This window comes from Maylandia zebra, linkage group LG3, assembly GCF_041146795.1.
Source record: "Maylandia zebra isolate NMK-2024a linkage group LG3, Mzebra_GT3a, whole genome shotgun sequence".
NCBI lineage: Eukaryota > Metazoa > Chordata > Actinopteri > Cichliformes > Cichlidae > Maylandia > Maylandia zebra.
This window is the reverse complement of record NC_135169.1, coordinates 61,535,917-61,562,083: the sequence shown is the minus strand read 5'-3', so window position 1 is coordinate 61,562,083 and position 26,167 is coordinate 61,535,917. Positions and strand designations below refer to the sequence as shown.

The 26,167-nt window shown below is 42.9% G+C and overlaps 2 protein-coding genes across 2 annotated transcripts in view; both read left to right on the top strand.

Moving 5' to 3' along the window:
* LOC143416884 (uncharacterized) overlaps positions 1-26,167 on the top strand; it is a 463,686-nt gene that overhangs the window by 132,184 nt on the left and 305,335 nt on the right. The window lies entirely within an intron of this gene.
* LOC143416886 (uncharacterized) lies at positions 9,411-18,771 on the top strand. Its single transcript, XM_076882553.1, has 4 exons — positions 9,411-9,520; positions 12,448-12,553; positions 15,540-17,312; positions 17,638-18,771. Exons 2-4 carry the CDS (start codon positions 12,536-12,538, stop codon positions 18,328-18,330), a joined length of 2,484 nt encoding a protein of 827 aa, XP_076738668.1. The 5' UTR covers positions 9,411-9,520; positions 12,448-12,535; the 3' UTR covers positions 18,331-18,771.

Below are 26,167 nucleotides of genomic sequence, written 5' to 3'. Positions count from 1 at the left end.
TGCACTTTTTTGCAATTTATGTAATTACTATGCACCTAATGCAGACATATTATTAAAATTTGGGCTATAATGGTTGTATTGATGTATAGCAACTTGAAATGCTCCCAAAAATGGCTCCACAGCATGTAAAAATATAATATAAGCTCTGGCGAACTTGGTTCTATGGTAGGTCTTAAAGGGTTAAAAGCCACAGAGACCCGGTGTTTAGAGAAAATGCGTCTCAACCAGGGGCGATTCTAAGATCAGAGCTTTGGGAGTGCTGAGCACCCAGAGAGCTGCCCAGCCAGGCAAGATAAACTTTACTCATCACGATGAGACGTCTTCCCTGTCTCTGTCAGTCCCTGCATCCCTACATGCCTCCAGTTGTCCCAAGTTCTCTCTGACTGTCTCCTTGGTGCATTTAAACCCCTGTTCCTTCCTGTCCTCGTTGTCTTTGTCTCCGTTATCCGTCATCCTAATTTTACCCTCTCTGTGCAAGTCTGCAAATTTCTGTATTAAATCATAAGATTCTTAAATTCATCAAGTCTCAAAACATGACATCACTGTTTTGTACATTTTAACACAATTTAATAAACATGCTTCAGCCAGTACCTTTTGATTAGCCTTGTCTTGGCTCTGCAGATTGTTTCTTTTATTTTAACGTCACCTCACCTTCAGGTTGGCAAATCTATCAGTGTTTGGTGATCAACTCTCTCAAGCAGTTTAACAGTTTCTGTTGTAACTGTCACTGCTCCCTGTCTGTTTCCTTACCTGATTCTTCCTGACCTTGTTCTTTCCCATCTTTCCTCTCTCCCTCTTTGAACTGATAATCACACGCAGATGTCACACAGTGGAAATTTGTGTTTTTATGTTTTATCAATCTGTGTATTGGTACATAGTGTTGATTTTATTTGCATGATTTTATTGTGATATTTATATTGCATGTTTGTTTATTGATATGGTGGCATGGTTTTATCCTTATATTTATATTATGTGTGTTAATGTTGTACCATGTCCCTTTAATCCACTGTGGACTAAACAGACAATTGTAGGCACCTGTGAGGTGGGGGCGTTCCCCAAGGTGGCCTATCAGCCGCCAGGTTGACCTGTTAAAGGGGATAGTGAGCGCAGAGACAAAAAGAGGAGTGACGCACGAAAGGTGAGCAGGAGAAAAAGGAACGCGTGCAAGCCCACACGTGTGTGGAAGGAACTGCTGCCTGACTGTGCCGCGAGTCGTTCGGCGATCCAGTCCCAACGCAGGAACAGCAACAGTGGGTGGCAATGGCTGCAATGCACAACAGGGCAGGGATGCCCTTCTGCCTGCATCTGACGGTGAGACGAGGGAGTCCGTGTTCAGGTGTGGAGTGGGGCGGGACTGTGCGGTGACGCGCTGTCAGGAGGAGACAGGTCTGCGATAGGAGCCTCCTCCCTGGTCTGCTGCTGACGAGTCTTACCATACTGGAAGAGAAGTTCCTCTCCTGTCTCTTTCATATAAGGACTATTGAAATCACTAATAAAAAAGTCCTCCCTCAGTGTACTTTCAACCAAAAGGCAAATAACCAAACACATGAACATCAAATAAAAGACATAAATACTGAAACACTGATCCAACATTATCCTTTATTGACGGATCATTTGTTCTTTCATTTTTACCTGAATGTTGCTGCTTTTTTTGAAAAAACGTCCCTATATCCTTTATGAACCTGACTGACACACACACACACACGCACACACATACACACACACACACACACACACACACACACACACACACACACACACACACACACACAACAGGAGTTATAAGGTTAATGGGAATCCAGTCAGTTAGCTGGTAAGTACCTTGGGTTTAATATCGGCACATATGACAAAATGAGCAGCTTCTCTCATTCCTTCCTTTTCTAACAGGACAGTGGTAACAACAGCAGCTACGGACAAACATCGTCAGAAAACACGTTTTTAACCCAGCAGGTTACCTGGTGTAATGTTTTTCAGGTAAACAGAAACATGGTCTGACTCCTACCAACTATATAAAGAGTAACTGAAGGTTAAATGCAGCTAACATGTCCTGTTTTAAGCCAGGCACTTCCACCTCCGCTCTGCTGCGTCTCAGCCACCATCTCTCTGGCACAAAGGGCACCAGAGCCAGAGCAGGGAAGAGGCGAGCTGGAACAAACCATTCTGGGAGGGGGGTTATCTATACTTCTGTTGTTAAAAGATTACATCTCAACCAAGTACTGTATACTTTCTATATTTTTTGTAGTGTATCACACAAACACCAAATATTGTCAAAAAGTAAGAAATCTTTGGGGGTGCTTTGATCCATTTTGGGAAGCACCCCCCAAAACGGGCTAAAAACGCCCCTGAATATAGTTCTTTACACATTTGCCTACCAAGTGGAAGCTCAGCGGCTGAATCTCAGGAGGAGACAAAACATCTCTTTTGGGTTGTGTCAGAAATGGCATCAGGCCTAAAAATGTGTCCAATCAAAAATAAGTAATTTATTGATTGGACACATTTTTCTCATCACAAAGATCGACCAAATGGACCAATACGGCAATGCCACGATGATCCATTTGGCAAAGTAAATCCATTGGGTATCCTTGTTGGTCTTCAGACAACAATTCTGATGGCTAAAGAACCAAATGGGACAGGCAAAAAAAAAAAAAAATGTGTCCAATCACACATGAACAGTCACCCACTGTGGTGCCCTGTGAGTAACAGCTGAACGCAGCCAGTAAGCAGTTAAAGCAGTTCTTTTGTTAAATCCCTCGAACTAAAACTCTGATTCTGCACTTCAACACATCCTGATTGTTTTACTTTGGACAGAGACACCGCTACAGCAGAGTTCATTGTCCAAATACTTATGGGACAAACACTTATAGTATATCACACAACACAGTACGTGAACATGTACTGAAGCTCCCCTTCCTGCAACCCTAAGTTGGACATGTGGTTATGAAACTAGATGGGCGGTAAAATAAAATGTGACGTCCACACATGAGGACAACAGGGCGCTAAAGTCCGTACAAACTTTTGTTTCTTCATTTGCTTGCAAACGAATGGAAATCCTCACTTAAAGCCAAGAAGCTTATTACCTGTGCAGGCTTTAGTGCCTCAGAGCAAACAAGAGAGCTTTGATCACAATGATTTTTGTTTTCACATTTCATTCACTAGCGATTTTTTTAATGTCACCTGATCTCAGTCAGCTAATGAATTATCAACTGAAAGAGTGTAAGACAAGTAAATGTGCTATAAAGGCCGGAGAAGAGTTAATAAAAAGGTCTTGAAATGAAAATATTTCATTATTTGCTGTTTCATAGATTTTTGGTTTTATTGCACTTTTGTCAGCCCTGCTGCTGTTTTTAAAAGTACTTTATTAATAAACTGGCACAAATGGTAACATTGAACACTTGCCAGTGTGAACAAAAGGTTCTTAACTTTAGCATCAAAGCTTCAGTTCACCTTTCTCATGGCAGTTCCTTCAGTATGTGTATTAATGCAAGAACAACTCGATTCCACACAGCTGACGCACCGAGAGTGTCTGCTGTGTGGTTAACTTTATAACCTTTGGTACGCAGTGGTGTCGCTCCACCTGTTAGCTAGTTTCCTTGGTGGAAACCTCTCTTTGTGCCAGAGAGGACCGAGCTTCAGGCCTCTGGGCCTGAAGCTCGGTCCTCTCTGGCACAGCTGGCTGCCGGCAGAGCCCGCGGGCACGCCACTGCAACCCCCTCTGGCCTCTGCTCCGTAGCTGCGGGGTGACCTCTCCTTTGGGGCTTTACTCAGCTCTTCCCAGGAGGGTGGCACGGTTCCCCCCCCTTTGGTGGTCCTCCTTGGGTCCTTGTACTCTGGGGTCTCTGGATATCTGGGGCCTGGATCTCCTCCATACCTGCTTCATGCCCTGGTGGACGGGGCTGTGGCTCCCCAGACTCCGTAGCAGATCATTACATGGAGAAACCTTTGGAATACAAGCATGCTGATCCACACAGGTGTGCACACAGGTGTACACATGGGTATTCACAGACGCGGACTACACCTTTCTTGGCTGCTGCCTCAAAGCACATTGTGCGCTGTCTATCTTGCGTGCTGCACAATATCGTTTATTATTTAGTATCTACTGTTATCTACTGCTAGCTAGTTTATTGTGATGGTGCTGTTTTTTTTATTATGTTGCTCTTTGTTGTTTGCTTTCTCTTCTGTTTTTTTTCTCCATACAGGTGACCCAGGTGTTTTGTTTGTGTTTTTTTTCTCTCTTCCCCCCTTCTCACCGTCTCTTCTCCCCTTTGGTTTTCTTTCTCTCCCTCTCTTTCTTTCATTCTTTCTCCCTGTCCTATCCCCCAGTCATGTCTGTCCCGTTTGTAGCAACCGGAAATAAAATAAATTCATAATTATAATAAAGGTCAATCACATGGACCAATATGGCAAGGCCATGATGATCCACTTGGTAAAATAAATCCGCTTGGCATCTTTCATGGCCTTAAGACAACAATTCTGATGGCTAAAGATCCAAACGGGACAAAAAAAAAGAAGAAAAAAAAAATATAGAAACTTATTGTCAGTCCTCGTGCATGCTGTGGAAATAAGTGTCTGTGTCATGAGGTGACATGTGAGCTTATCTTTGGTCAATAAAGCTGAACGACCAGTTTTCACTTTGCTTGTTACACTTGTTTAGTGACATCTGGGTTTCTGTGGAGCCCGAATTTTGATGAGTTCTGGTGAAATCATCTGAGATCATCTGAGCATCGGTGAAGAGTCAGCAGAGAAAGTGTGGGACAGAAGTTTGCTTTGGACACATGGACTGAAATAAAAAACTAACAAACAGGATTTCCAATGGACAGTATGGAGAAGTGAAAGTACACAAAGGCTGTGCTGGAACACGTGTGTTACACTTTTTGACAGCTGAGAACAAAACACAATATTTTGCATCATCTCTGCAGTGTCTCTTCTTTCCTCTGCTGTTGTGCTTTTAGCTCCAAACTGTTTCAAATGGTTTGTCAGCAAGCTGACCTCTGACCTCTGCAGTACTAACTCCTGACCCGTACAAAGAGCGGGCGTTTCTGACCTTTGACCTGCAGCTGTATGTCTCTCAGTCTCAGTTCTTCTCTCCGTCACTGATGGAGCAGGTGTAGTTGCTGCTGACAGTCAGTCGTTTGTTTTCTCAGAGTGAGGCTGAAGTCTGAACTGTTCAGAGCATCAGGTCTCATCAACGTGCGCTGCTGTAACGCCGCTTTGTCCTCTGAGATCACCAGGTATGAAACCTGAGTGCTGACAGAGCAGCAGGACAGATGTTCCCCCTCATTCACCTCCACCACCACAGCCAAGGCATGCTGGGAAACTGAGGGCACACAGACGGAGAACTGAAGTGTCTGCTGTGTGTTCATCTCAGAGTCCTCACAGGTGACACATTAGCTCCAGAACACCAAGCCAGGTGTTTGAAGCCTGACAGGGATTCTTCCCATCCAGAGGGAGGATTTAGCTGCACAACAATGAACATTAGTGTGTAGTTTAGAAACACAGACTGTGCCTGCACTGCATCTAGTGAAGAAAAGTGTTACTGCGAGAGAACGAGGCTCCTTTAAAGCAGCTGATATTAAGGTTGAAAAATCAACAATAAGCTGATGTAATCAACGTTTCACAAAATGGTCAGCAGCTAAAATCTGGAGCCGTTCTTTGGTGGTAATTAACAGTTTGTTCTTGTTAGCTAATTATGTAATTAAAGGTAGCAGCAGAAGCCTTGTGTTGAAAGCCCATTCACTCACACATTCACACAGTATGTGTGTGTCTGTGTTACACTGTGGACATCCCTTCTGTCGGAGCGCCATCTTGTGGCAGGTTTAAGAAATGTTATTCTTGTAAATCCAAACTGATGCACCTCCATAGCAGACTGTGGAGGCTTTCAGTGACATGAAGACTTGATTTATACTGTCATATTCTCCTGTTACACAAAGCACAGCACGCTGAACATGGATGAACTGAAACTCCCAGCATCTGACTGAGGAAAAGCACAAATCATTCTCACACTGACTCCTGCTTGATTTTAGATTTGCTTTCAAATCCTCACACTTTCATGTGAAGCACTAAATGGGCTCCAGACTGTTTATCTCAGCTTCCTGTCAAACACACTGCTGCTCACACCGAGGCTCAGTTTACTCCTCCAGCCTGGCTTAACCTGCTGTCTGTTAAAAACAGTCCCACACTCCTCTGTTTAATCCTTCTGATCAGACTCTTTGATTTTGTATTGTTTTTACCTGAAGTTGTGTTTTTGACATGGTTCTGTCTGTGAAATAAAGCTCACACACACACTGCTACAGTCCTTCATACACTTAGAAACGAAGCTGCTCCTTTCCTCAGTGCTGACACATAAAGAAGAGTTGCTTTTATATCCAACACGTCTCTGTTCCAGAAAACAGCTTCAGCAGCCTCTGAGTCTGAACTTGGAGTTGGTTATAAGCCACAGGCCTGTGTGCACAGCAATGAGGAAATATAATGCAGTAAGTGAAACATGGATGTGTGGAACAGATTATCCCAAAGGTTGATTCTGTTCATCTGGACGTTCTCAGTGAAACATTTCGTCTCTCGGTCAGGTGACTCCTTTAGTCTCAGCTGACTGCAGGTTTCCAAACCTTTGTCACTGGATCACTCACTTCATCTCCAACGTGTCCCTGACACAGACAGCTGGAGCCGTTACAGCAAAATCATTGATCATCGTTTTTATAACATTAGCTGGTGTTGGTGGGCAGGCTAGCAGTGCTAATTGTTAGCACTAGTTCTGCTGCTCTCCCTTTGTCTCTGTTATTGTTGGTCTTTAGTGAACAATATAAAGTGTCTTCATGAGACTGTTGCCTAATGTTCAAATGTAGATAACACCACCTGCACCAACCTGTTACACAGCACAACCCTCTGGTGTAGCTTTGGCTGGAGCACATATTGGCAGCTCCAGTGACATCACCACTCCATGGTGACATCATCTCTACAGACTGTGGCTGTTACATATCCTCACCTGGTAATAATAAGACTGTCCTCAGCTGCACACAGCTCCAAGATGAACAAACTGAAGTAAATACAAATTAGAGTTACGATAGATTGAAATCTTGTAATCAGAGCTAATTCTTAGTGAAACTCTCACAACATCATATCATGATCCTGGGTTAGTGTCTTGGTCTCAGATCACAACATCAGCACAGGCTTGGCTTGGGTGAGGTATTGAGTGGTTCTTGTCCATGACAGCTGCAGGTACAGTGCCATCAGCCATGCTGCACCACATGTCTGCCCAGGAACATTAGTGTGGCTGAGTCTCATGTAAACATTGTGCTAAAGTGGTGGGAAAGTGGCTGCAAGCTGGCTGCACTGTGTCCAATACTCTCAGTATGATATCCACAAACCTCTGAGTGTCACAGAGTGGGCCTGTGCTCAGCTCACTGTGCCCCATTGAATTCTACTTGCATAGTTTTACAAGTAAAATTAAATATACAAGTTGCTCAATGATAAGTTATTGTAGTAACAACTAAGTCCATGGTCATTATTTGTTAATAGTAGCTTAAAGCTTCTGCACCACTCATGGAGCAGCAGGTTTAGAGCATGTGGATCTACAAAAGTAAGTCCCAGTAAGATCGGCTGAGCCTTACATACTAGAAGAAACATGTCATTCCCAGCAGATGAAGCGACCTTTAAAGCAGGATCTCACTTTAAACCTAAAGAACTTGCTATGAGCATGCAGTGCATTCATGGTTATTATTCATACGATTGTGGGTAGCTAATAAAGTGCAACTATCACATTACATTTTATTATTAAATTGTTGTTAACAATCCCTTCACTTCTGCTTATCTAATTCATGGTTGCAGGATGGCTGACAGCTTCCATTAGGCAGGAGGTAATGTCCATTCTGGCCACAGTGCAACCCACAATGTGTAACTGACACTATTATATTGCATTATGTCACATTGTTACATCTTTTTAATAAATGATGACAGTCAGCTGAATTTGCTGCCCCCTTGGTGGAGGACATCAGGATCAGCAGCTGCTGCTCCATCACAAACACCACAGAAGAACAACACTGGATCAGATTATCTGGACGTGTTTGACAGGGACAGTGTTCATGTTCATGGACATCAGGACAAAAACAGACGATGGAAACCTGCCAGATTTGAGCTAAACTGCTCATTTCCATGTGTAGTCCCTGGGAGGTCACATGACTCTGTCCAACAAAGACACACAAGCTGTGTCCCAAAACGTCGGCTGCATCCTCCGGAGGCCGCATTTGAAGGCCGATGACGTCACAGCCAGGCGACGAAGGCTGTCCCGATTCCTCGACTCCTTCAAATGCGTCCTTCATTCCCCCGAATTTGAAGGATGGGTCGGGTGTGTCCTTCGTGTCCCACCATATCCCAGAATTCATAGCGCGGCCCAGCCAAATTTCAGCTGCCAACAATGGCGGCTGCTACTAAGTTTTAAAATTTATCGAGGGAGTACTACTTACTTACAATGAATTCCTTACACTATATAATTTTCCCGTCAGTGTTGGGGAATTCTCAATGGTGCTTGGTGCCATACCCTCAGGGACTTTAATGTTATATAAAAACACTGACAGCTCAATATCTGCCTCAGTCACTCTCCCTGATCCAGCTGAGTCAGCAGTGGGAAAAATCTGCTTTTCACAGGAACTTGGTAACAGCAATAAGAGAATACGTAGTTTATTCCAAGAAGATATCATGTCTCTCCCATATATAGAATATCTTACTGGAACCGACATGTTCCAGATATCACCTGGAAGACAGTCTGGATGATCCCATAAATATCTAATTGTGAACAAGGTGAAGGAAATCTCATATAAAATTCTTCATAAATGTGACCCAGCCAGTCACTATAGGGTAACATTTAAAAGAGACATAAATACTAATTGAACTTTCTGTGGGGATCATCCAGAAACTGTGGCACATCTCTTTTGGTTCCTCTACACAGAGATTCTGGAAGAATTTAGCAGTTTTGTTATTGTCTATAGTTTAAGGGAGTTTTCTTTACGATGAAAAATGTTTTATTCTGTTTCTTTAAGTTCCCCAGGAAGAATGATAAATGTTTTTTTATAAAAAATTTGTTAATACTTTTAGCTATTTTATATCCATGAATGTAAGTTTATTAATAAAACACCATATTTCTGCCTTTTTATAAGGATATGAATTGTACATACAATCAATTTCAGACTCAACCAACAAAAAGCCTCTCAGAACAATATTTATATGTTGATTTTTTTCGCCTACTCATATCATCATTTTTTTTACTCCTGGTTCTGTATGTTCATGTTCTGTTCTTTTGTAAACTTCATCTGTTTGTATGTTGTATACTCATCGTGTTTCAATAAAGTTCGATTTAAAAAAAGGTACGTTCTAAACGAAGCTTCAGACGTCACTGATCACGTGACTCTGGCCAAACGAATCAAGCCTCGACACGGTGCTTCTGAAGCAGCGCGTTGATCTTTCTGACACACGCACCGGAGCGTCAGCTTCAAGCGGACCATCACTACGTCTCACATCTAAAGGTGTCAAGGTAACTTTGAACTGAGTTCAGTCAATCTGGAGTTTTTCCAAGTTTTCTGTTGCTCTCTGTGAGAGAAGCGCGTTAAAGGCGGGGCTCTCCAGAGTCCAGCAAAACCGGAAACCACAGCTGGGTGTGTGTAAGTGTGCAAACCAATAGAATGCATCGTGGTGGGGGGGCATCACGGGCAAGAAAAAAATAAAATAATCGGTCGTACCCACGCTTCCCCGACGTCATGCCAGCGCATATTGGGAAATTCGTAGGCACCGATCGGTTTTCTATCAGCCATTTGCTGGGAGTAAGGGCGCCCTCCGTTTGCGAGGTGCGCCTGCTGCTGGCGGCACAGGGAGGAGAGGGCGGGGCGGCGGGGAGTCTCTGGCTGGCTGGAGCGGCATCTAATAACCAACTCGCAAAAGAAAATAAAAACAACAAACAGATATTATGATACAGACTTATAATCTGCACCGATGTTTTTTCTAAATTCTATAAAGTGAGCGCGAGAGCCCTCGGTGCGCCTGCGCGCTGCTGAAGTCAAAATAAACTTTATTGTCATCTCCGCTACAGACAGTCCAGCATATAGAGAGACGAGACGACGAGGCTGCAGTTACAGCGGTGAAAGTAAACAAACAATAAATATAAGAAGAGTAAGAAAATAAATCTACACTTTAGGACTCGGGGTAAAGGATCAATAACAATTTAAATTTATAATTTACAGTTTGATGATTTAAAGTCTCACACAACCCGTCAAAAGGGGCGGGGCCGGCTGCTTCCAAGTAGAGCACATTTCATTCATAATGATGTAAATCCAAGCCCATCATGGATTCACGATCTGAATCCTGGGTTGTGTGAAATCCCAGAAATCAACCTTAGACAAAGTGAATCTGTGAACTAAGGTGTAGGTCTGTTAGGTTAATTGTGGATAATGGCAGCTCATCCTGAACCAATCAGACTAAACGCCAAACAATACATTATGTTACAGATTTTAATATTAATTAGTCATTGTTACTTGTTGATTTGTCCTTTTCTCATTGTGTGACGAATTATGACGACTGTTTGGTAGCTGTTATTGTCTCTCTCTTCATGTGTGTTTCTCTGGTGAAACAATAGTTTTGTGTTAATGTTAGGGCTGCACGATTTTGCATAAAATGAGAATCACGATTTTTTGGCTTAGAATTGAGATCATGATTCTCTCATAAGAATAAATAAACATAAAAACAACAAACGTCTCACGTTTTGTTGTTGCAGCAAAATGTTGTCCTGCTTGAAATTCCGTCTCCACCGTTGCTCGACGCTGCGTGTACAGAGCAGGTAGTGCAACAATAGAAAAATAGTTGCGGGACGGCACTGTGTAGCGTTTGTCTAGGGTGTTGATCGTTTTCCTAAATCCCTCGTTTTGCACAGTGTTGATGGAGCCATATCTTTGGTCAGGTGATAAGTGATAGCCTCCGTAATGTCTTTGTGCCTGCGGGAGTTCGACGGGTATAGGGAAGCGCTGTATAAGGTTCCCGTTATTGATGTTTGGGTGGTTGACCGGGACGGATTTTTTCCTGTCACTTTCTCGTCATCCCTGACGTGCTCTCCGTTGTTGTTTCCCTGCTAATTTTAGCATCACACGGCACAGCTTCTGTATCACGTGGTATAAGGCTCCGCCCTTGGCATTTGTTGAGCAGGAAGAGTGAGCGCTTGTTTTCATGCAGAGTACGTCCCGGATCAAAATGTGAAGTTTTACAAATCACCACTCCTGTTATTCATGATGATTTCAATAACATCACATAATAACATGTAACATCCTGTAAGCAGTGTCTGCCTGTGTCTTTTCTCTGCAAATGAACATTTTCAGCCAATATAGGTAATACATCAACATGGCTGCCGTGGCTAAGTTAGGAATATTTATAATGTCATTTCCAAAACTTGCATATGATCTGCAATTTGTAGCAGATCTACTGACTGTCACAGAGCAGCTGGAGCAGTCTCAAATGCAGGTCAGTCCACTGCTGCCACCTGTGGCCAAGTGCCATAGCTAATGCTGGATGAACTCGTGACACATCTGCACCTGTTTCTATGAACACATTGAGCAGAGTCTGAGTGGCTGCACTTACAGTGGTGCATTCAAACATATTGAAAGATGCCAGCGATGTGGATTGTCAAGACTCAAACCAACCATTGAGCAAAGACAGCAGGGATCACTTGTTTCTGTTTGTTATACAGCCAGATTTACTCGTGACACACATGTGCAGCTGCTTTATCACCTATTCTGAATTTGTTTCAAGCACAATACATTTGTTACACATGTTGGGATATTGTATTTGTTTTAAATGTTATATCCCTATGTGGTATGTGACTTGTGTTGCCATGACGCCAGGTCTCTCTTGGAAATGAGATTTTTAATCTCAATGAGATTTTTTTTTTACCTGGATAAATAAAGGACTAATTCGTAACTTTCAGTGTTTTCCGGTCTTCCAAAAGAAGAAAAAGCTTCAACTACATGACATGCAGTTGTGTATTTGTTTTCACCTTATCATACACTTGAAGTTTTACAAATCACCACTTCTTTAGTGAATATCATTTCAGTCTCAGACAATCTCGTTTCTCTTACAGAGGTTGAATGCACCTTCTGCGGATGGCGGTACCACACAGTGTGCGTGGACTTCCCCTGCACAGAAGGCAAATGCTGTGAATGCTAAATAAACAGAAACAAATGATCCCTGTTGTCTTTGCTTGATGATTGGTTTGAGTCTTGACAATCCACATTGCTGGCGTTGCATCTTTCAATGGCAGCAATGGCAGGTATCAGTGCTCAAACCTTTTGTGTTTGTTTCCAACAAGTTGCCCACCTCGGGAAACAAAAATGTGTTCTTTTACTTGTCAGATGAACATATGAGACACTTTGACTCTTCAGTGCAGTGTGGAGCCTAACAAAGATCTGTTTTGTGTCCCAGCTGATCAGCAGGAGGAGGAGAGTCTGAAGGAGCAGCAGAGGAACATTTTCAGCTACTTGGATTCAGCTCAGCCACTACAGAGGAAACAATGAGCTCAACACAGAAGGTGACAGACAGAGCAGGACCATATGACCAAAGATATTTATCACCATATACATTTGAACATTTGCCATAACGATGTAGCTGACGATAGAATTGACACCAGACAAAATACTTTACAGCTGCACAACTTTATTAAAAACCCATCAATGTATTTTCACTGAAACAAGCAGCTGTTGTTTATGTGCATTAAAGTTATATAAAAATGTAACAGTGCAAATGCAAATTCCTCACTGACAGTTTAACCAAAAGGCGTTTCCAGTGGAAACTGGCCGACACATCCTGAGCATAACCATGTATAATATCCACTAAACTTCAGAAGAGGTTATACAGTCGTGGCCAAAAGGTTTGAGAATTGCATAAATATTGGAACCTGGAGAAGTTGCTGCTTAAGTTTTTATAATAGCATTTTGCCTGCACTCCAGAATGTTATGAGGAGTGATCAGATGAACTGCATCGTCCTTCTTTGCCATGAAAACGAACTTAATCCCCAAAAAGCCTTACCACTGCATTTCATTGCTGTCATCAAAGGACCTGCTGAGACCATTTCAGTGATCGTCTTCTTAACTCAGGTGAGAATGTTGGCGAGCACGAGGCTGGAGATCATCATGGCTGTATCCCGATTCAGGTTCTGCAGCTTTAAAGTCCTCAAGGGCCACGTACTCAAAGACCGCTAAGGCCGAAGTGCTGACTTCTGCTAAATGGGTCAAACTGGGCAGAAAGTCTACAAACACATAACATCCTTATAGAATATGATGTAACACTATAGATCAACTTAGCTCAGAATATATAAAGCATATAAACAGTTACAGCAATGTGATGCAACAAACACAGCAGCTACTGATCCAAAATACTCAAAGCTTCATAGAACTGAAACCAACATTTATTTTAGCTCCATTCTGCTGCTGATACAGACTTTAGGTTTCTGAACATTAAACTTGTTGCTGCCTTTCATAGTGTGTAACTTGAAGGCCCTGAGTACTTTCTCCCACACTGAAAACACTGGGAGGATAACATTATTTGAACATTACCTAATAAGACTGATTCAGCACAGACAGTTATGTTAAACTTTCCTAGCAGTCCTTCACAAACAGGGAACAGTCTGTCTATTCTCTCCATCTGTCAGCTGCTACTGGCTCTTCCTCCTCCTCTTCCTCACACACTGCTGAGTTTGTCCTGGTGGATCATCAGGGCTGCAAAGCCTCACAGATGATGTGCAGCAGTGGGTCCCTCAGTCTGTCCTCACTCTGGACACTTGCAGTCGTCACACATGGAAATCAAATGTGTGATAAGCTGCAGGATTCAAACACAAGTGTAACTTATAAACACATGTTCATACTTTTATTCCACAATCAGAGAGAAAGAAACAGAGAGAGAGTGCAGGACAGACAGACAGGTGACAGTCTCAGGTGTACACACTGCTACAAACAGGAGGATTTAGTGTTTGTGTTATTACGAGTGTGAACAAGAGGAGTTCCCAGATGGTGCAGTGGACACATGTGTGACTGCTGTGATTAAAGCATCTTTCTTTCAGCTTAACGAGTGAACCGTCAGCTCGTTCAAACACACGTTAAAGTCTGTTTGGCTCGACACCACCGAACAGAGGCAGCAATATAACATAGCTAACATTAACAGTGCAGTGAATCCTGCTTGTGCCGTGATATTCAGGACTGCAAACCGAGCAGCATCACTGACTTTCAGCTTGTTGTGTTTGTGGATATATGACTGACTTTAATTATCCACAAAATCATCACATTCTCTGTCAGATTAAGGTCGACTATTGAACGGCGTATATTTTAAAGGCTTTAAAACCAAGTTAACGCTGAAAGTACAAACATCACTAATGTCACATAACTGCCGACAAGGCATAGCTATGGCTATGAAATGCTCTTTGTGTATCGCTTCTTCATTATGAAAGATGTCATTAATGCACTAGTAATGTCTCATCTGGAGTATTGTTCAATCATTTGGTCAGCAGCTAATAAGACAGATCTTAACAGACTTCAGTTAGTCCAGAATAAGGCGTCCAGATTAGTGTGAAGATGTTCATACTATACTAATATTGATAAAATGCATAATAACCTTTCTTGGCTTCCTGTACAGGCTAAAATATTCTATGGCTTACTTGTAGTTCTAAAGAAAGCAATTCTGTTAAACACACCACATTTATTCTGCTCAGCTGCAGTATCCAAATGAAATACATCATCATATTACACAGTTTTCAACAAACTGCAATTTAGTAAATGCTCGAGTTAAAAGTAACGTTTTGTAAAACTGTTACATTTAGAGCAACTTTTAAGTGGAATAAGTTGCCTTAAAAAATTAGAGAATTATTCAAAGCTTCAATGAACACTTAAAAGCCGATTTACAGAGCTTTTAGTTGTTGTAAATATTGTAAGACATGATTTGTTTTTGAAATTTGTGTAATGTGCCTCAATGTTATTGATATCAATATTATTGATTGCTTATATTTTAACAATTGTGAAACCTCACTGTGGATGTAAGAGTGAAATTATGTGGATATCTTGAATCCACTTTATTGTGTAATATTTTATGTGAGTATTTGACGGAAGACGAGCAACATCTGTTGTGGAAGCTAACGGGGTTCCTTTAGAATAAACAAACTCAGGATTTATTATCACTGAATAATTATGTATAAATCTATACAAATTATAGAAATATGTAATAGGAAACAACAAAATGATCTAAATTATAAAATAGTGTGTGTGTGTGTGTGTGTGTGTGTGTGTGTGTGTGTACAATCAGGAGGGATGGGCATGATTTTAGTGTTTGAACAGTCATGAATTATCTTTAACAGCAGGTTGGATGTAATGTGTTAGAACTACCAGCAGGTGGGGATAAGAGACCTTTAAGGTGTTTGGTGCCACGCTCCACCTTCAGGTTTAAAACTAGTGTTAATGGAGTTTGAAGGTTGAGTTTGTTCCACGACTGCATTTCACTCACTGCCTCTGTTTGTATCTCTGTCACTGCAGGACCAACATAGAGCCAGAAGTCAGCGCTCTCAGGAGGCCGACAAACCTCACAGAAGAAAGGGAGAGAAAAAACACACCTGTGACGAGTGTGGGAAGGGTTTTACTGTGAGGGCTAAACTAAAACAGCATCAGGTCATCCACACTGGAGAGAGACCGTTCAGCTGTGACTTGTGTGGAAAGTCTTTTTCCTGGAAGGGTTACCTAAAAAGACACCAACTCATCCACAGAGGAGTTAAAGCGTACAGCTGTGATCAGTGTGGCAGAGCTTTTACTCAAAGTAGCAACTTACAGAAGCATCTAGTTACCCACTCTGGAATTAAGCCATACAGCTGTGATCAGTGTGCCAGAGCTTTTACTCGCATGAGCCACTTACAGAGTCATCTAGTTACCCACTCTGGAATTAAGCCATACAGCTGTGATCAGTGTGGCAGAGCTTTTACTCGCATGAGCCACTTACAGAGTCATCTAGTTACCCACTCTGGAATTAAGCCATACAGCTGTGATCAGTGTGGGAAGGGTTTTACTGTGAGGGCTAAACTAAAACGGCATCAGGTCATCCACACTGGAGAGAGACCGTTCAGCTGTGATTTGTGTGGAAAGTCTTTTTCCTTGAAGGATTCCCTAAAACAACACCAACTCATCCACAGTGGAGTTAAAGCGTACAGCTGTGATCAGTGTGGCAGAGCTTTTAGTCACAGTAGCCACTTACAGAGGCATCTAGTTACCCACTCTGGAATTAAGCCATACAGCTGTGACGAGTGTGGGAAGGGTTTTACTGTGAGGGCTAAACTAAAACAGCATCAAGTCATCCACTCTGGAGAGAGACTGTTCAGCTGTGACTTGTGTGGAAAGTCTTTTTCCTTCAAGGGTTCCCTAAAAACACACCAACTCATCCACAGTGGAGTTAAGCCATACAGCTGTGATCAGTGTGGCAGAGCTTTTACTCAAAGTAGCCACTTACAGAAGCATCTAGTTACCCACTCTGGAATTAAGCCATACAGCTGTGACGAGTGTGGGAAGGGTTTTACTGTGAGGGCTTCACTAAAACAGCATCAGGTCATCCACACTGGAGAGAAACCGTTCAGCTGTGACTTGTGTGGCAAGGGTTTTACTCTGAAAGCTTCACTAAAACAGCATCAGGTCATCCACACTGGAGAGAGACCGTTCAGCTGTGACTTGTGTGGGAAGGGTTTTACTCTGAAAGCTTCACTAAAACAGCATCAGGTCAGCCACACTGGAGAGAGACCGTTCAGCTGTGACTTGTGTGGAAAGTCTTTTTCCTTCAAGCCTTCCCTAAAACAACACCAACTCATCCACAGTGGAGTTAAAGCGTACAGCTGTGATCAGTGTGGCAGAGCTTTTACTCACAGTAGCAGCTTACAGAGGCATCTAGTTACCCACTCTGGAATTAAGCCATACAGCTGTGATCAGTGTGGCAGAGCTTTTACTCACAGTAACAGCTTACAGAGTCATCTAGTTACCCACTCTGGAATTAAGGCATACAGCTGTGACATCTGTGGAAAAACTTTCAGCCAGAGAGGGAGCCGAAATACACACCTACGCATTCACACCAGACATGATGTGTACTGCTGTGAACAGTGTGGCAAATACTTTACAACAGACGCACACTTACAACAACACATGTTTACCCACACTGAGGAGAGACCTTATCAATGTGACCTGTGTGAGAAGACTTTTAAATCTCCACGTTACCTGAGCCTACACCAAGAGATCCACACCAGAAAGAGACTCTACAAGTGCAGCTACTGTGAGGTATGTATTTATATTGTTATCTTGTCATTTTAGCCTGACTGTTTGGAACAACTCTGCTCATTAAACTGTGTTAGCATGTTAGCAATTCTACTGCATGGAAAAGCAGCTCTGAGTGATTATTCAGATTTTCCTTTCAGTTATGATTTTAGTATTACTGTAGTATTATGGTGGTAGTATTGTAGTTATTGCAGCCCAGTAAACTGAGTGTGTTAACTGAAACAGTCAAATGTAGTTGGACGTCTGCAGAGATGCTCTTTATTTCAGGCGACGTTCAGGATACAAATGTTGAAGGACTGACTTACACTGTCTTTGTGTCTTTGTTTAGAAGCAGAGCGACACAGATGGATCCAGTTCTCAACCCTGTCATCACTGTGGTGGTGGGAAAGACTTTCATTGTGACCTCTGTGGAAAAACTTTCAGTTGGCAAAAGACCCTAAAAAGACATCAACGTAGACACACTGGAGACAAACGGAAATACTGCAAAGAATGTGGGAGAAGCTTCACCACACCAAGTGATTTAAAACAACATGAACTGATTCACAGTGGGGTTAAAAAGCACCTCTGTGATCAGTGTGGGTCATCCTTCACCACTGCAGGTCAGCTTAAATCACACAAACGAGTCCACACAGGAGAGAAACCACACAAGTGCAGACACTGTGAGAGAAGCTTCTCACAGTCAGGTCATCGTAACATTCATGAACGTACACACATGGAAGGAAACTACAGCTGTGACCAGTGTGACAAGAGCTTCAGGAATCTCAGTTCATACTCTGCACACAAACGATCCCACGTTACTAATAAACTGTTTCACTGTTACCAATGTGCCCAAACATTCACCTCATTGTCTGCTCTGTGCAAACATCAGCGCGATCACTCAGGGCTGAAATCACTCCCATCACTGGATCACAGTGAATCTGAAGACACAGAAAGATCCTCTGGTTTCTGTGTCAGACTCAAAAAGCTTGAGATCAGGCTCCACAGAGTTCAGATAGAATCATTTAAACTTGTGTTGAACTGAACTGGTTGCTGGGCTGAACTTCTACATAATACAGATCTACATGGGATCTTCTTTTCTGTTTTTTACTGAGTCAGTTTTGTCCTTTTTTCTCTGTCCTGATTTTGCTCGTCTGTAAATGATTGAAACTCAGTCAAATAGTTCATTGTTCTCCAGCAAAACGTTTTGGAAACTCATGTTTAACCTTTAAAACTCTGACATGTTTTAGCACACAAGGCTTAATCGGGGAGTTCACTCATGATTGGACCATGAGAACAAAGGTTTTTAGTTCTTTCAAAGAGAGTCTTGGAGATGTTTGATGTTTCTGTTTTTCTGAAACCACCTGAAAGAAAAACTATTTTTCTTGCTTTATGTAGTGTGGAAGTTTTTAATGTTTCTTCATCTGTGATGTTCTTGAATGTGTTCACGTGAAGATGGTACAAATAAACTGTCCTTTCAGCTTTAGCTCCTAATTTATTCATTATTTATGGATGTAGCACAGCAGCCGTCTCTTGATTAACACATGGAGGGCTCGGGATCTGATGGTGTCGTCTCCCTAATTTGCCCACTCAGTAAATCTCACTCATGGCCAAGAAATTGAAATAAACCTTGTTTCCCTGCTGGATAGTGATCCACTGTAACTCTGCTCCTCCTTCCTGTTTAGGATTTCTGTGGCTGAAGTAAAATTCCCTCCATCCATCACTTATCCCAGCTAACCCAAAGTGAAATAAAGTTTTGCTCGTCTTAAAAAAGCATTACAATAATGGGCATTACCAATGCAAACTGAATGATACAGAAGATGAAAGAAGAGACTTTGATCAGTTAATAAAGCTCATGATCTTGATTTATTGTGGCTGCTACACAGATACTTCTGGGTCACTTTTCTCAGTTAGGAACCTTCCTCACCAAACTGACTGTTGGACCACACCCCTGGTTTTATGAGAAATTATTTCAGCCATGATTTCTCTTCCTGTATTTCAGAGTAAAGACTGAAGTGACAAATGGAAGCATGTTTAAAAAACACAATGTGAGAGAGACGTTGAGGTCCTTAGAAGTTACCCTGGGTTTTTCTGTCACCCTGCTAGATGTTACACACCTTGTTATTGGACTGATTTCTACTGCTGGGCCCTATTTCAAGAAGCCGGTTTAGAAAACCCAGAGTGAAAAACGATACTCAGGGTTGAGTAACCCCGAACTGTCCAACTCGGAATATTCGGTTTCAGAAAGGCTGATAACAATTAGTTCAATCAACGCGGAGTTGCTTTAACCCCAAGTTAAGCGCGCGCACGAGGATACATAAAGCCCTGATTAGTGGAGTAGTGGAGCACAGATTAAGCAAGTCACCATGGAGACGGAGGGAAAGAAGGCGCGGTCAATGTATTTTACAGCGCTTGAGGCTGAAATTCTGATGGCAGCATATGCCGATAACATGCGGAATTTTGCGGAAAAAAAGTAACACAGCCACAGCTGCAAAAGAAAGCGAGCATGCATGGCAAAACATAGCCGACAGAGTCAATGCGTGAGTGTTAATTTAAACATTGATCTAGGGATTTCCACCCATTTAACACGTCATTTTATTATATTTTATTTTATTTTTTATTTTATACATTTTATTTTGTGATGTGATGTGAGAGCAGGTGCAACCCAACAGGCCCCAAACGTTCCTAGCAGCAAGTAAAAATGAAATATAAAAATATAGTCCAAACAGGTAAGGTGTAATTGTATTACGAGCCATAGTGCTTGGTCTGTTTGTCCGATGTAAATCAATTGCAGTTAGAGGCTACATTAATTTTCTTTCTGTGAGCACTTATTGCAATTATCTGAGCACATTACAAGTACATATTTGCTTAATCTGTATGCTCAAATGTACCCATTATAGCCACTAGAAAAAAAGCAGAGGCCCGAAAAACAGGTGGGGGTCCTCCACCACCACCACTCACAGAGGCTGAGTAGTTGGCTTCCACATTTGTGATAATGTTGGCATCACATATGATCTTCACAGTGCAGAGAACACAAATTAGCATCCATTACTATAATGAAATAATTTGTTAGTTTGAAATGCTACAGGGAACTATGTACCTGTACATTAATGCTGTGGAAAGACTTCCTGTTCACATAGTCTCCTTCATTTACTGAAGGAGCAATGATTGGAATGTGAGTGCCATCTATACACGCCTGGGAACCGTGAAAATAAATGTAAAATTTAAGTAGTAGTTCAAGTATCACCACATCATGTATTAAGTTTTGTTCATCCTGATACCTGCAATTTTGTGGAATCCCTCTTTGATAAATCTTGTGGGTCTATGACCGGGGAACACCACAAACGAGTACAGGAGACGTTTCAGTGCAACTGTAACATTCCTGACTGCCCGACAGACGGTAGCCTTGGAAACGTGCTCAGCGTCATCAATATTATACAGAAAGCTCCCGTTTGCAAAAAAATGCAATACAAATAATATGTACAGAACTGAGAGAATGTCCACAATGTGTCACATGAGCAATATTAGGCCTGAGGATGTTATTCAAATAAATTATAGATTGTGCTGAAAAACGGTAACGTTCACACAGAAAATCATCAGGAAATGGTAAAATGTCCAAACGCGCTCTAATCACTCTCTCCCGGCGGAGAGCTCTGCGGAGAATTTGGGCTTCAACATCTACTGGCTCTTCAAGGAAGGGGCACGCCATGTCTGACACTTCCTACAGTCAGGTTTCCGACAAAGAGGCGGAGAAAGTCAGGGTTAGTTGGAGTAAACCTGCTGGGGAGCAGGTTAGCTTCACGGAGTGTCATAGTAACTCAGTCAGAATTAATCTAAACTCGCTTTGTGAAACCGAAAACCCAGAGTTTTCGTTAACTCAGGGTATACTTACTCAGAGTTTGCACTAAACCGGCTTCTTGAAATAGGGCCCTGCAGTCTATCTGGGTCAGATATAAACCAAGTTTAGGTGGAGTTTATTTTCCTTGTGCTGACTTTTTACAGTCAGTTACAATAACTCGTACTGCTACTAGCTAGCATGACGGAGTTTCTATACAGCTGGGTGGTGCTGTGATGTTACTGATAGTGAACTTTATTTTAGTAGAGTTTCCAACCGTCCCGTAAAAAACTGAATTGTTCTGTATTCAGAGAAAATATTACGCATTTCGTGTTGAGCTGAGAAGGAACACAGTTTGTCCCGGTGTTCTGTCAAAACATCCTACCGTAGCGTAAATTTATGGTCTTGTCTATCAATCCGTGCTACCTTATCAGAATATGCTACCTTGCGTGGTTAATGGCTCCGTTGTATAGGTAGCGTGTTCAGATGGCCCAATGACACTATTAAAACATGCTTCCTGCTTGGATTTATATAGGTAGCATGTTCAGATGGCCCAATCACTTCAAAACTTTGAGTTATTTCGCTAGGACATTAATAACATGCTTCCTGCTTGGATTTATTTAGGTAACATGTTCAGATGGCCAAATCACACTATTAAAACATGCTTCCTGCACACAATCATCTAATGTTGACAAAGAATACAAACACACATGGAGGGGAAAAGACAGCTGTTTTTATTTGAAGTTGTTCTGTGTTTTCCTTACATTTTTTGCATTTATATTCTTCGTTGCTCTCTTTATATTTTTCACATTCAAAATGTGCCCATCTTTGGCAAGATTCACACTGCACCTGGAAAGGAAAAATAAAACACTCATATTCTGTTTGGTGAATACTATTAGTCAACATTTTTATCATGATTGGCAAGTAATGATACTAAGACTTATGTGTTTCTTTTCTTTTGTTTTGCTTTACCATTTCAATCATGCTGCGGTCAGCATTAGCATCTAACATGGAGCAAACAATAAGATAAGATAAGATAACTTTTATTAGTCCCACACGTGGGAAATTTGTTTTGTCACAGCAGGAAGTGGACAGTGCAAAAGTTATGAAGCAAAAATTAGAATACGATAAGAATAAATACAGTACACAGCTGTACAGAATAGAATAAAAATAATATACTATATACAGTAGAATAAAATAGAATAAAAATATACAATAAGATAAAAATAGAATACAAATGCTATATACAACTGAGTAAAAATACAACGATGCCAGAAAAGATTATTGCACTTAGTATTATTGCACATGTGTGGATTGTGTGTTTGTTCAGTTAAAGTCTTTGTTGTGGAGGCTGACAGCAGTGGGGAGGAAAGACCTGTGAAATCTCTCCGTCCCACACCGTGGGTGCCGCAGTCTCCCACTGAAGGAGCTGCTCAGTGCTGTCACAGTCTGCTGCATGGGGTGGGAGATGTTGTCCAACAGGGATGACAGCTTAGCCACCATTCTCCTGTCACTCACCACCTCCACTGGGTCCAGAGGGCATCCTAGAACAGAGCTGGCCCTTCGGATCACCCTGTTCAGTCTCTTCCTGTCCCCAGCAGAGATGCTGCCGCCCCAGCAGACCACACCATAAAAGATAGCAGAAGCCACCACAGAGTCATAGAAGGTCTTCAGGAGTGGGCCCTCCACTCCAAACGACCTGAGTCTCCGCAGCAAGTACAGCCTGCTCTGCCCTTTCCTGTAGAGGGCGTCTGAGTTATGATTCCAGTTAAGTCTATTGTTCAGATGAACACCAAGGTACCTGTAGCTGTCCACAGCCTCAATGTCCATACCCTGGATGTTCAGTGGTTGCAGTGGCGAATGCTTGTGCCTGCGGAAGTCTACCACCAGTTCCTTGGTTTTACTGGCGTTGATCTGGAGGTAGTTCAGCTGGCACCAGTCCACAAAGTCTTGGGTCAGACCTCTGTACTCCTTGTCTTCCCCATCAGTGATGAGGCCGACTATTGCAGAGTCATCAGAGAACTTCTGCAGGAAGCACTGGGTGGAGTTGTGGGAGAAGTCTGCAGTGTAGATGGTGAAGAGGAACGGAGCCAGAACCGTTCCCTGTGGGGCCCCCGTACTGCAGACGACCCTGTCCGACACACAGCCCTGAGTCCTCACATACTGTGGTCGGTCGGTGAGGTAGTCCAAAATCCAGGTAGTGAGGTGATGGTCCACTCCAGAGTTCTCCAGCTTGTCCTTCAGAACCGAGGGAAGAATGGCGTTGAAGGCACTGGAGAAATCAAAGAACATGATTCTCACAGTGCTTCCAGCGGTCTCCAGGTGAGCGAGGGAACGATGTAGGAGGTGAATAACGGCATACTCCAATGCCAGGCTGGTAGGCAAACTGAAGTGGGTCCAGTGATGAGCTTGTTAGGCGCCGAAGCTGAGCCAGGACCAACCGCTCCAGGGTCTTCATCAGGTGGGATGTCAGAGCCACCGGCCTATAGCTGTTGAGGTCCTTGGGGCGTGAAGTCTTTGGCACTGGAACAACACAGGAGGTTTTCCAGAGCTGTGGGACTCTTCCCAACCTCAGGCTCAGGTTGAAGAGGTGCTCCATCACCCCACACAGTTGGTCCGCGCAGGACCTGACGACCCTCGAGCTGATACCATCTGGACCCGCTGCCTTCTTGCCATCAATCCTCCTCAGTTCCCTCCTAACCTGGGTGGTTGAGAGAGACAGGCTGGAGCCTTGTGTTGAGTGTGTATTGGATGCTGTTGTTGGGGGTGGGGGGGAGTGAGCAGGGTGAATAGAAGAGGTGTGAAGTGTCTGAGGTGTCAGAGGTGGAACAGCAGCAGTGGGGGTGGGTGAGTCTGCAGCCGATGTTGCAGACTGCCTCATGGCTGAATCAAATCTGTTGAAGAAATGATTCAGTTCATTTGCCCATCTCACATCCCTCCCAGGCAGAGAGTTCTGCTGTTTGTGGCCCGAGATGGTTCTGAGGCCTCTCCAGACTTCACCAACGTTGTTTTGCTGAAGCTGTTTCTCCATCTTCTGCCTGTAGCTGTCCTTCCCATTCCTTATCAGTCCCCTCAACTCTCTCTGCACCCTTTTCAACTCCTCTTTGTCTTTGGATTTGAAGGCCCTCCTCTTCTGCTTGAGGACAGCTTTAATTTCTGGGGTAATCCAAGGTTTGTTGTTGGAGAAACACCGTACAGTCCTGGTAGGTACGGTGTTATCCACACAGAAATTAATATAGTCAGTAATGCATGTAGTAAGGCCGTCGATGTCCTTTCCGTGGTCGTCACAGATCACCTCCCACACAGTCGACTCAAAACAGTCCTTAAGAGCCTCCTCGCTCTCCTCTGACCATCTCTGCACTGTGCGGGTGGCTGGTGGCTCCCTGCGCACTAAGGGCTCATACACAGGGACAAGGTGCAATGCAGTTATCCTCAGCGTTCCCTGAAACACATTCATAGTTAGGTTTTAATCAAACATTATTTATTGAATAATTAAAAAGTAATTGTACATGTTTCCCAAATATACTTCATGGAAAATTAGTCTCCTGAATTTTTTATATAGGGAGATAGGCCTCCATACCTTGGAGGGCCTGAGATGTCCCCAGAGAGGTGGCGTCTGATACCCAACCTGACATATAGACACAGACATACAGGCACACACAGACACAAACATCCACTCCCACCCTCATGCTCTCATATGCACTTCACACTCAACCGACGTGGAGACAGACATAAAGCTGAAATACTGATTCAACGTTCTCCAAAAGTTGATTCTGTTCATCTGTTCGTAGCGTTTTGTGGGAGAAACGTTTCGTCTTTCATCCAGGTGACTTCTTCAGTCTCACCTGACTGCAGGTTTCAATCTTATAAACAGGACATTTACATAATGACTGAAACCAGCCCACTGAAGGAACAATGGGCTGGGAGGTCAGTTCCTTAATCTTAATTATGCAAATTCTCATGACCATTGATCAACAACCACTGATCAATGGTCATGAGTACCATTCACAGCGAGCTGGGGAATGGCTGCAATCACAGCATTGTAAGATGGTGACAGATGTACCCTTAGGCCCCCTCCTCGTTTCAGAGATGGTCTTTCCCTTTTCACTAAATGGCCTACTTGACTCCACCCTCAAACCAGCGTTCCTCCAGGATGTTACATCCTCATCATTGAAAAAGTGTCCACTGGCCTGTAGGTGTAAATAGACTGCAGAGTCCTGGCCTGACGAGGTGGCTCTTCTGTGTTGTAGCCAGAGGTTGTTTGGTTTCCCCGATGTATAAATCCTGGCAATCCTCCTGCACTTAACAGCGTACACTATGTTACTCTGTTTGTGTCGGGGGACCCGATCCTTGGGGTAGACCAGTTTTTGGTGCAGCGTGTTTTTGGGTTTAAAAGCCACAGAGACCCGGTGTTTAGAAAAAATGCATCTCAACTGCTCCGATACTCCTGACACGTACGGGATCACTACAGGTTTTCTCTTAGGCAGCGGTTGTCCTTCTCACCTGGATCGGCTGGAGCTTTCTTTAGGCGCCTTTCCAGCTTTGACAAAAGTCCAGCTGGGACACACTTATGCTACGTCCAGATGAACAGAATCCACTTTTGGAGATTTACTTTCCTGGATGATTGAGAATGCATCAAGACGTTCCTCCTAAAGTGTTATTCAGTGTTTTGACAGTCAGCTGCTTCAGCTGCTGCTGGGATGGGCTGTGGCAAAGAGAACAGAGAAAATCCAAATCAGAGTTTTTCTCTGAATTAAAAGGAAACAACAATATATTCTACATGGTGAAACTGATGGTTTATGGTGTTTGGGTCTGTTTTTCTGTATTCATGCAGATAAAGTGTAAACTCAGATGAATTATACCATCAAATGTTAAAGGAAAATATCAGGATGAGTGTCTGTGAGCTGAGAAGGACGTGAAGCGAGCAGTTTATCCCAGAGTTGAAGCTGCTCTGTGTGCAGAGATGAGCTCAGATTCCTGCTGTGATTGATCAACAGTCACAGAAATGTAGACTTGTAGTTATTACTGCAGTATGGTCACAGCAGAT

Bases quoted from the DNA above. Each gene is read 5' to 3' on its own strand.
- LOC143416886 (XM_076882553.1), top strand. The intron at 17,313-17,637 runs GTATGTATTTAT...GTCTTTGTTTAG, and splicing joins ACAAGTGCAGCTACTGTGAG to AAGCAGAGCGACACAGATGG.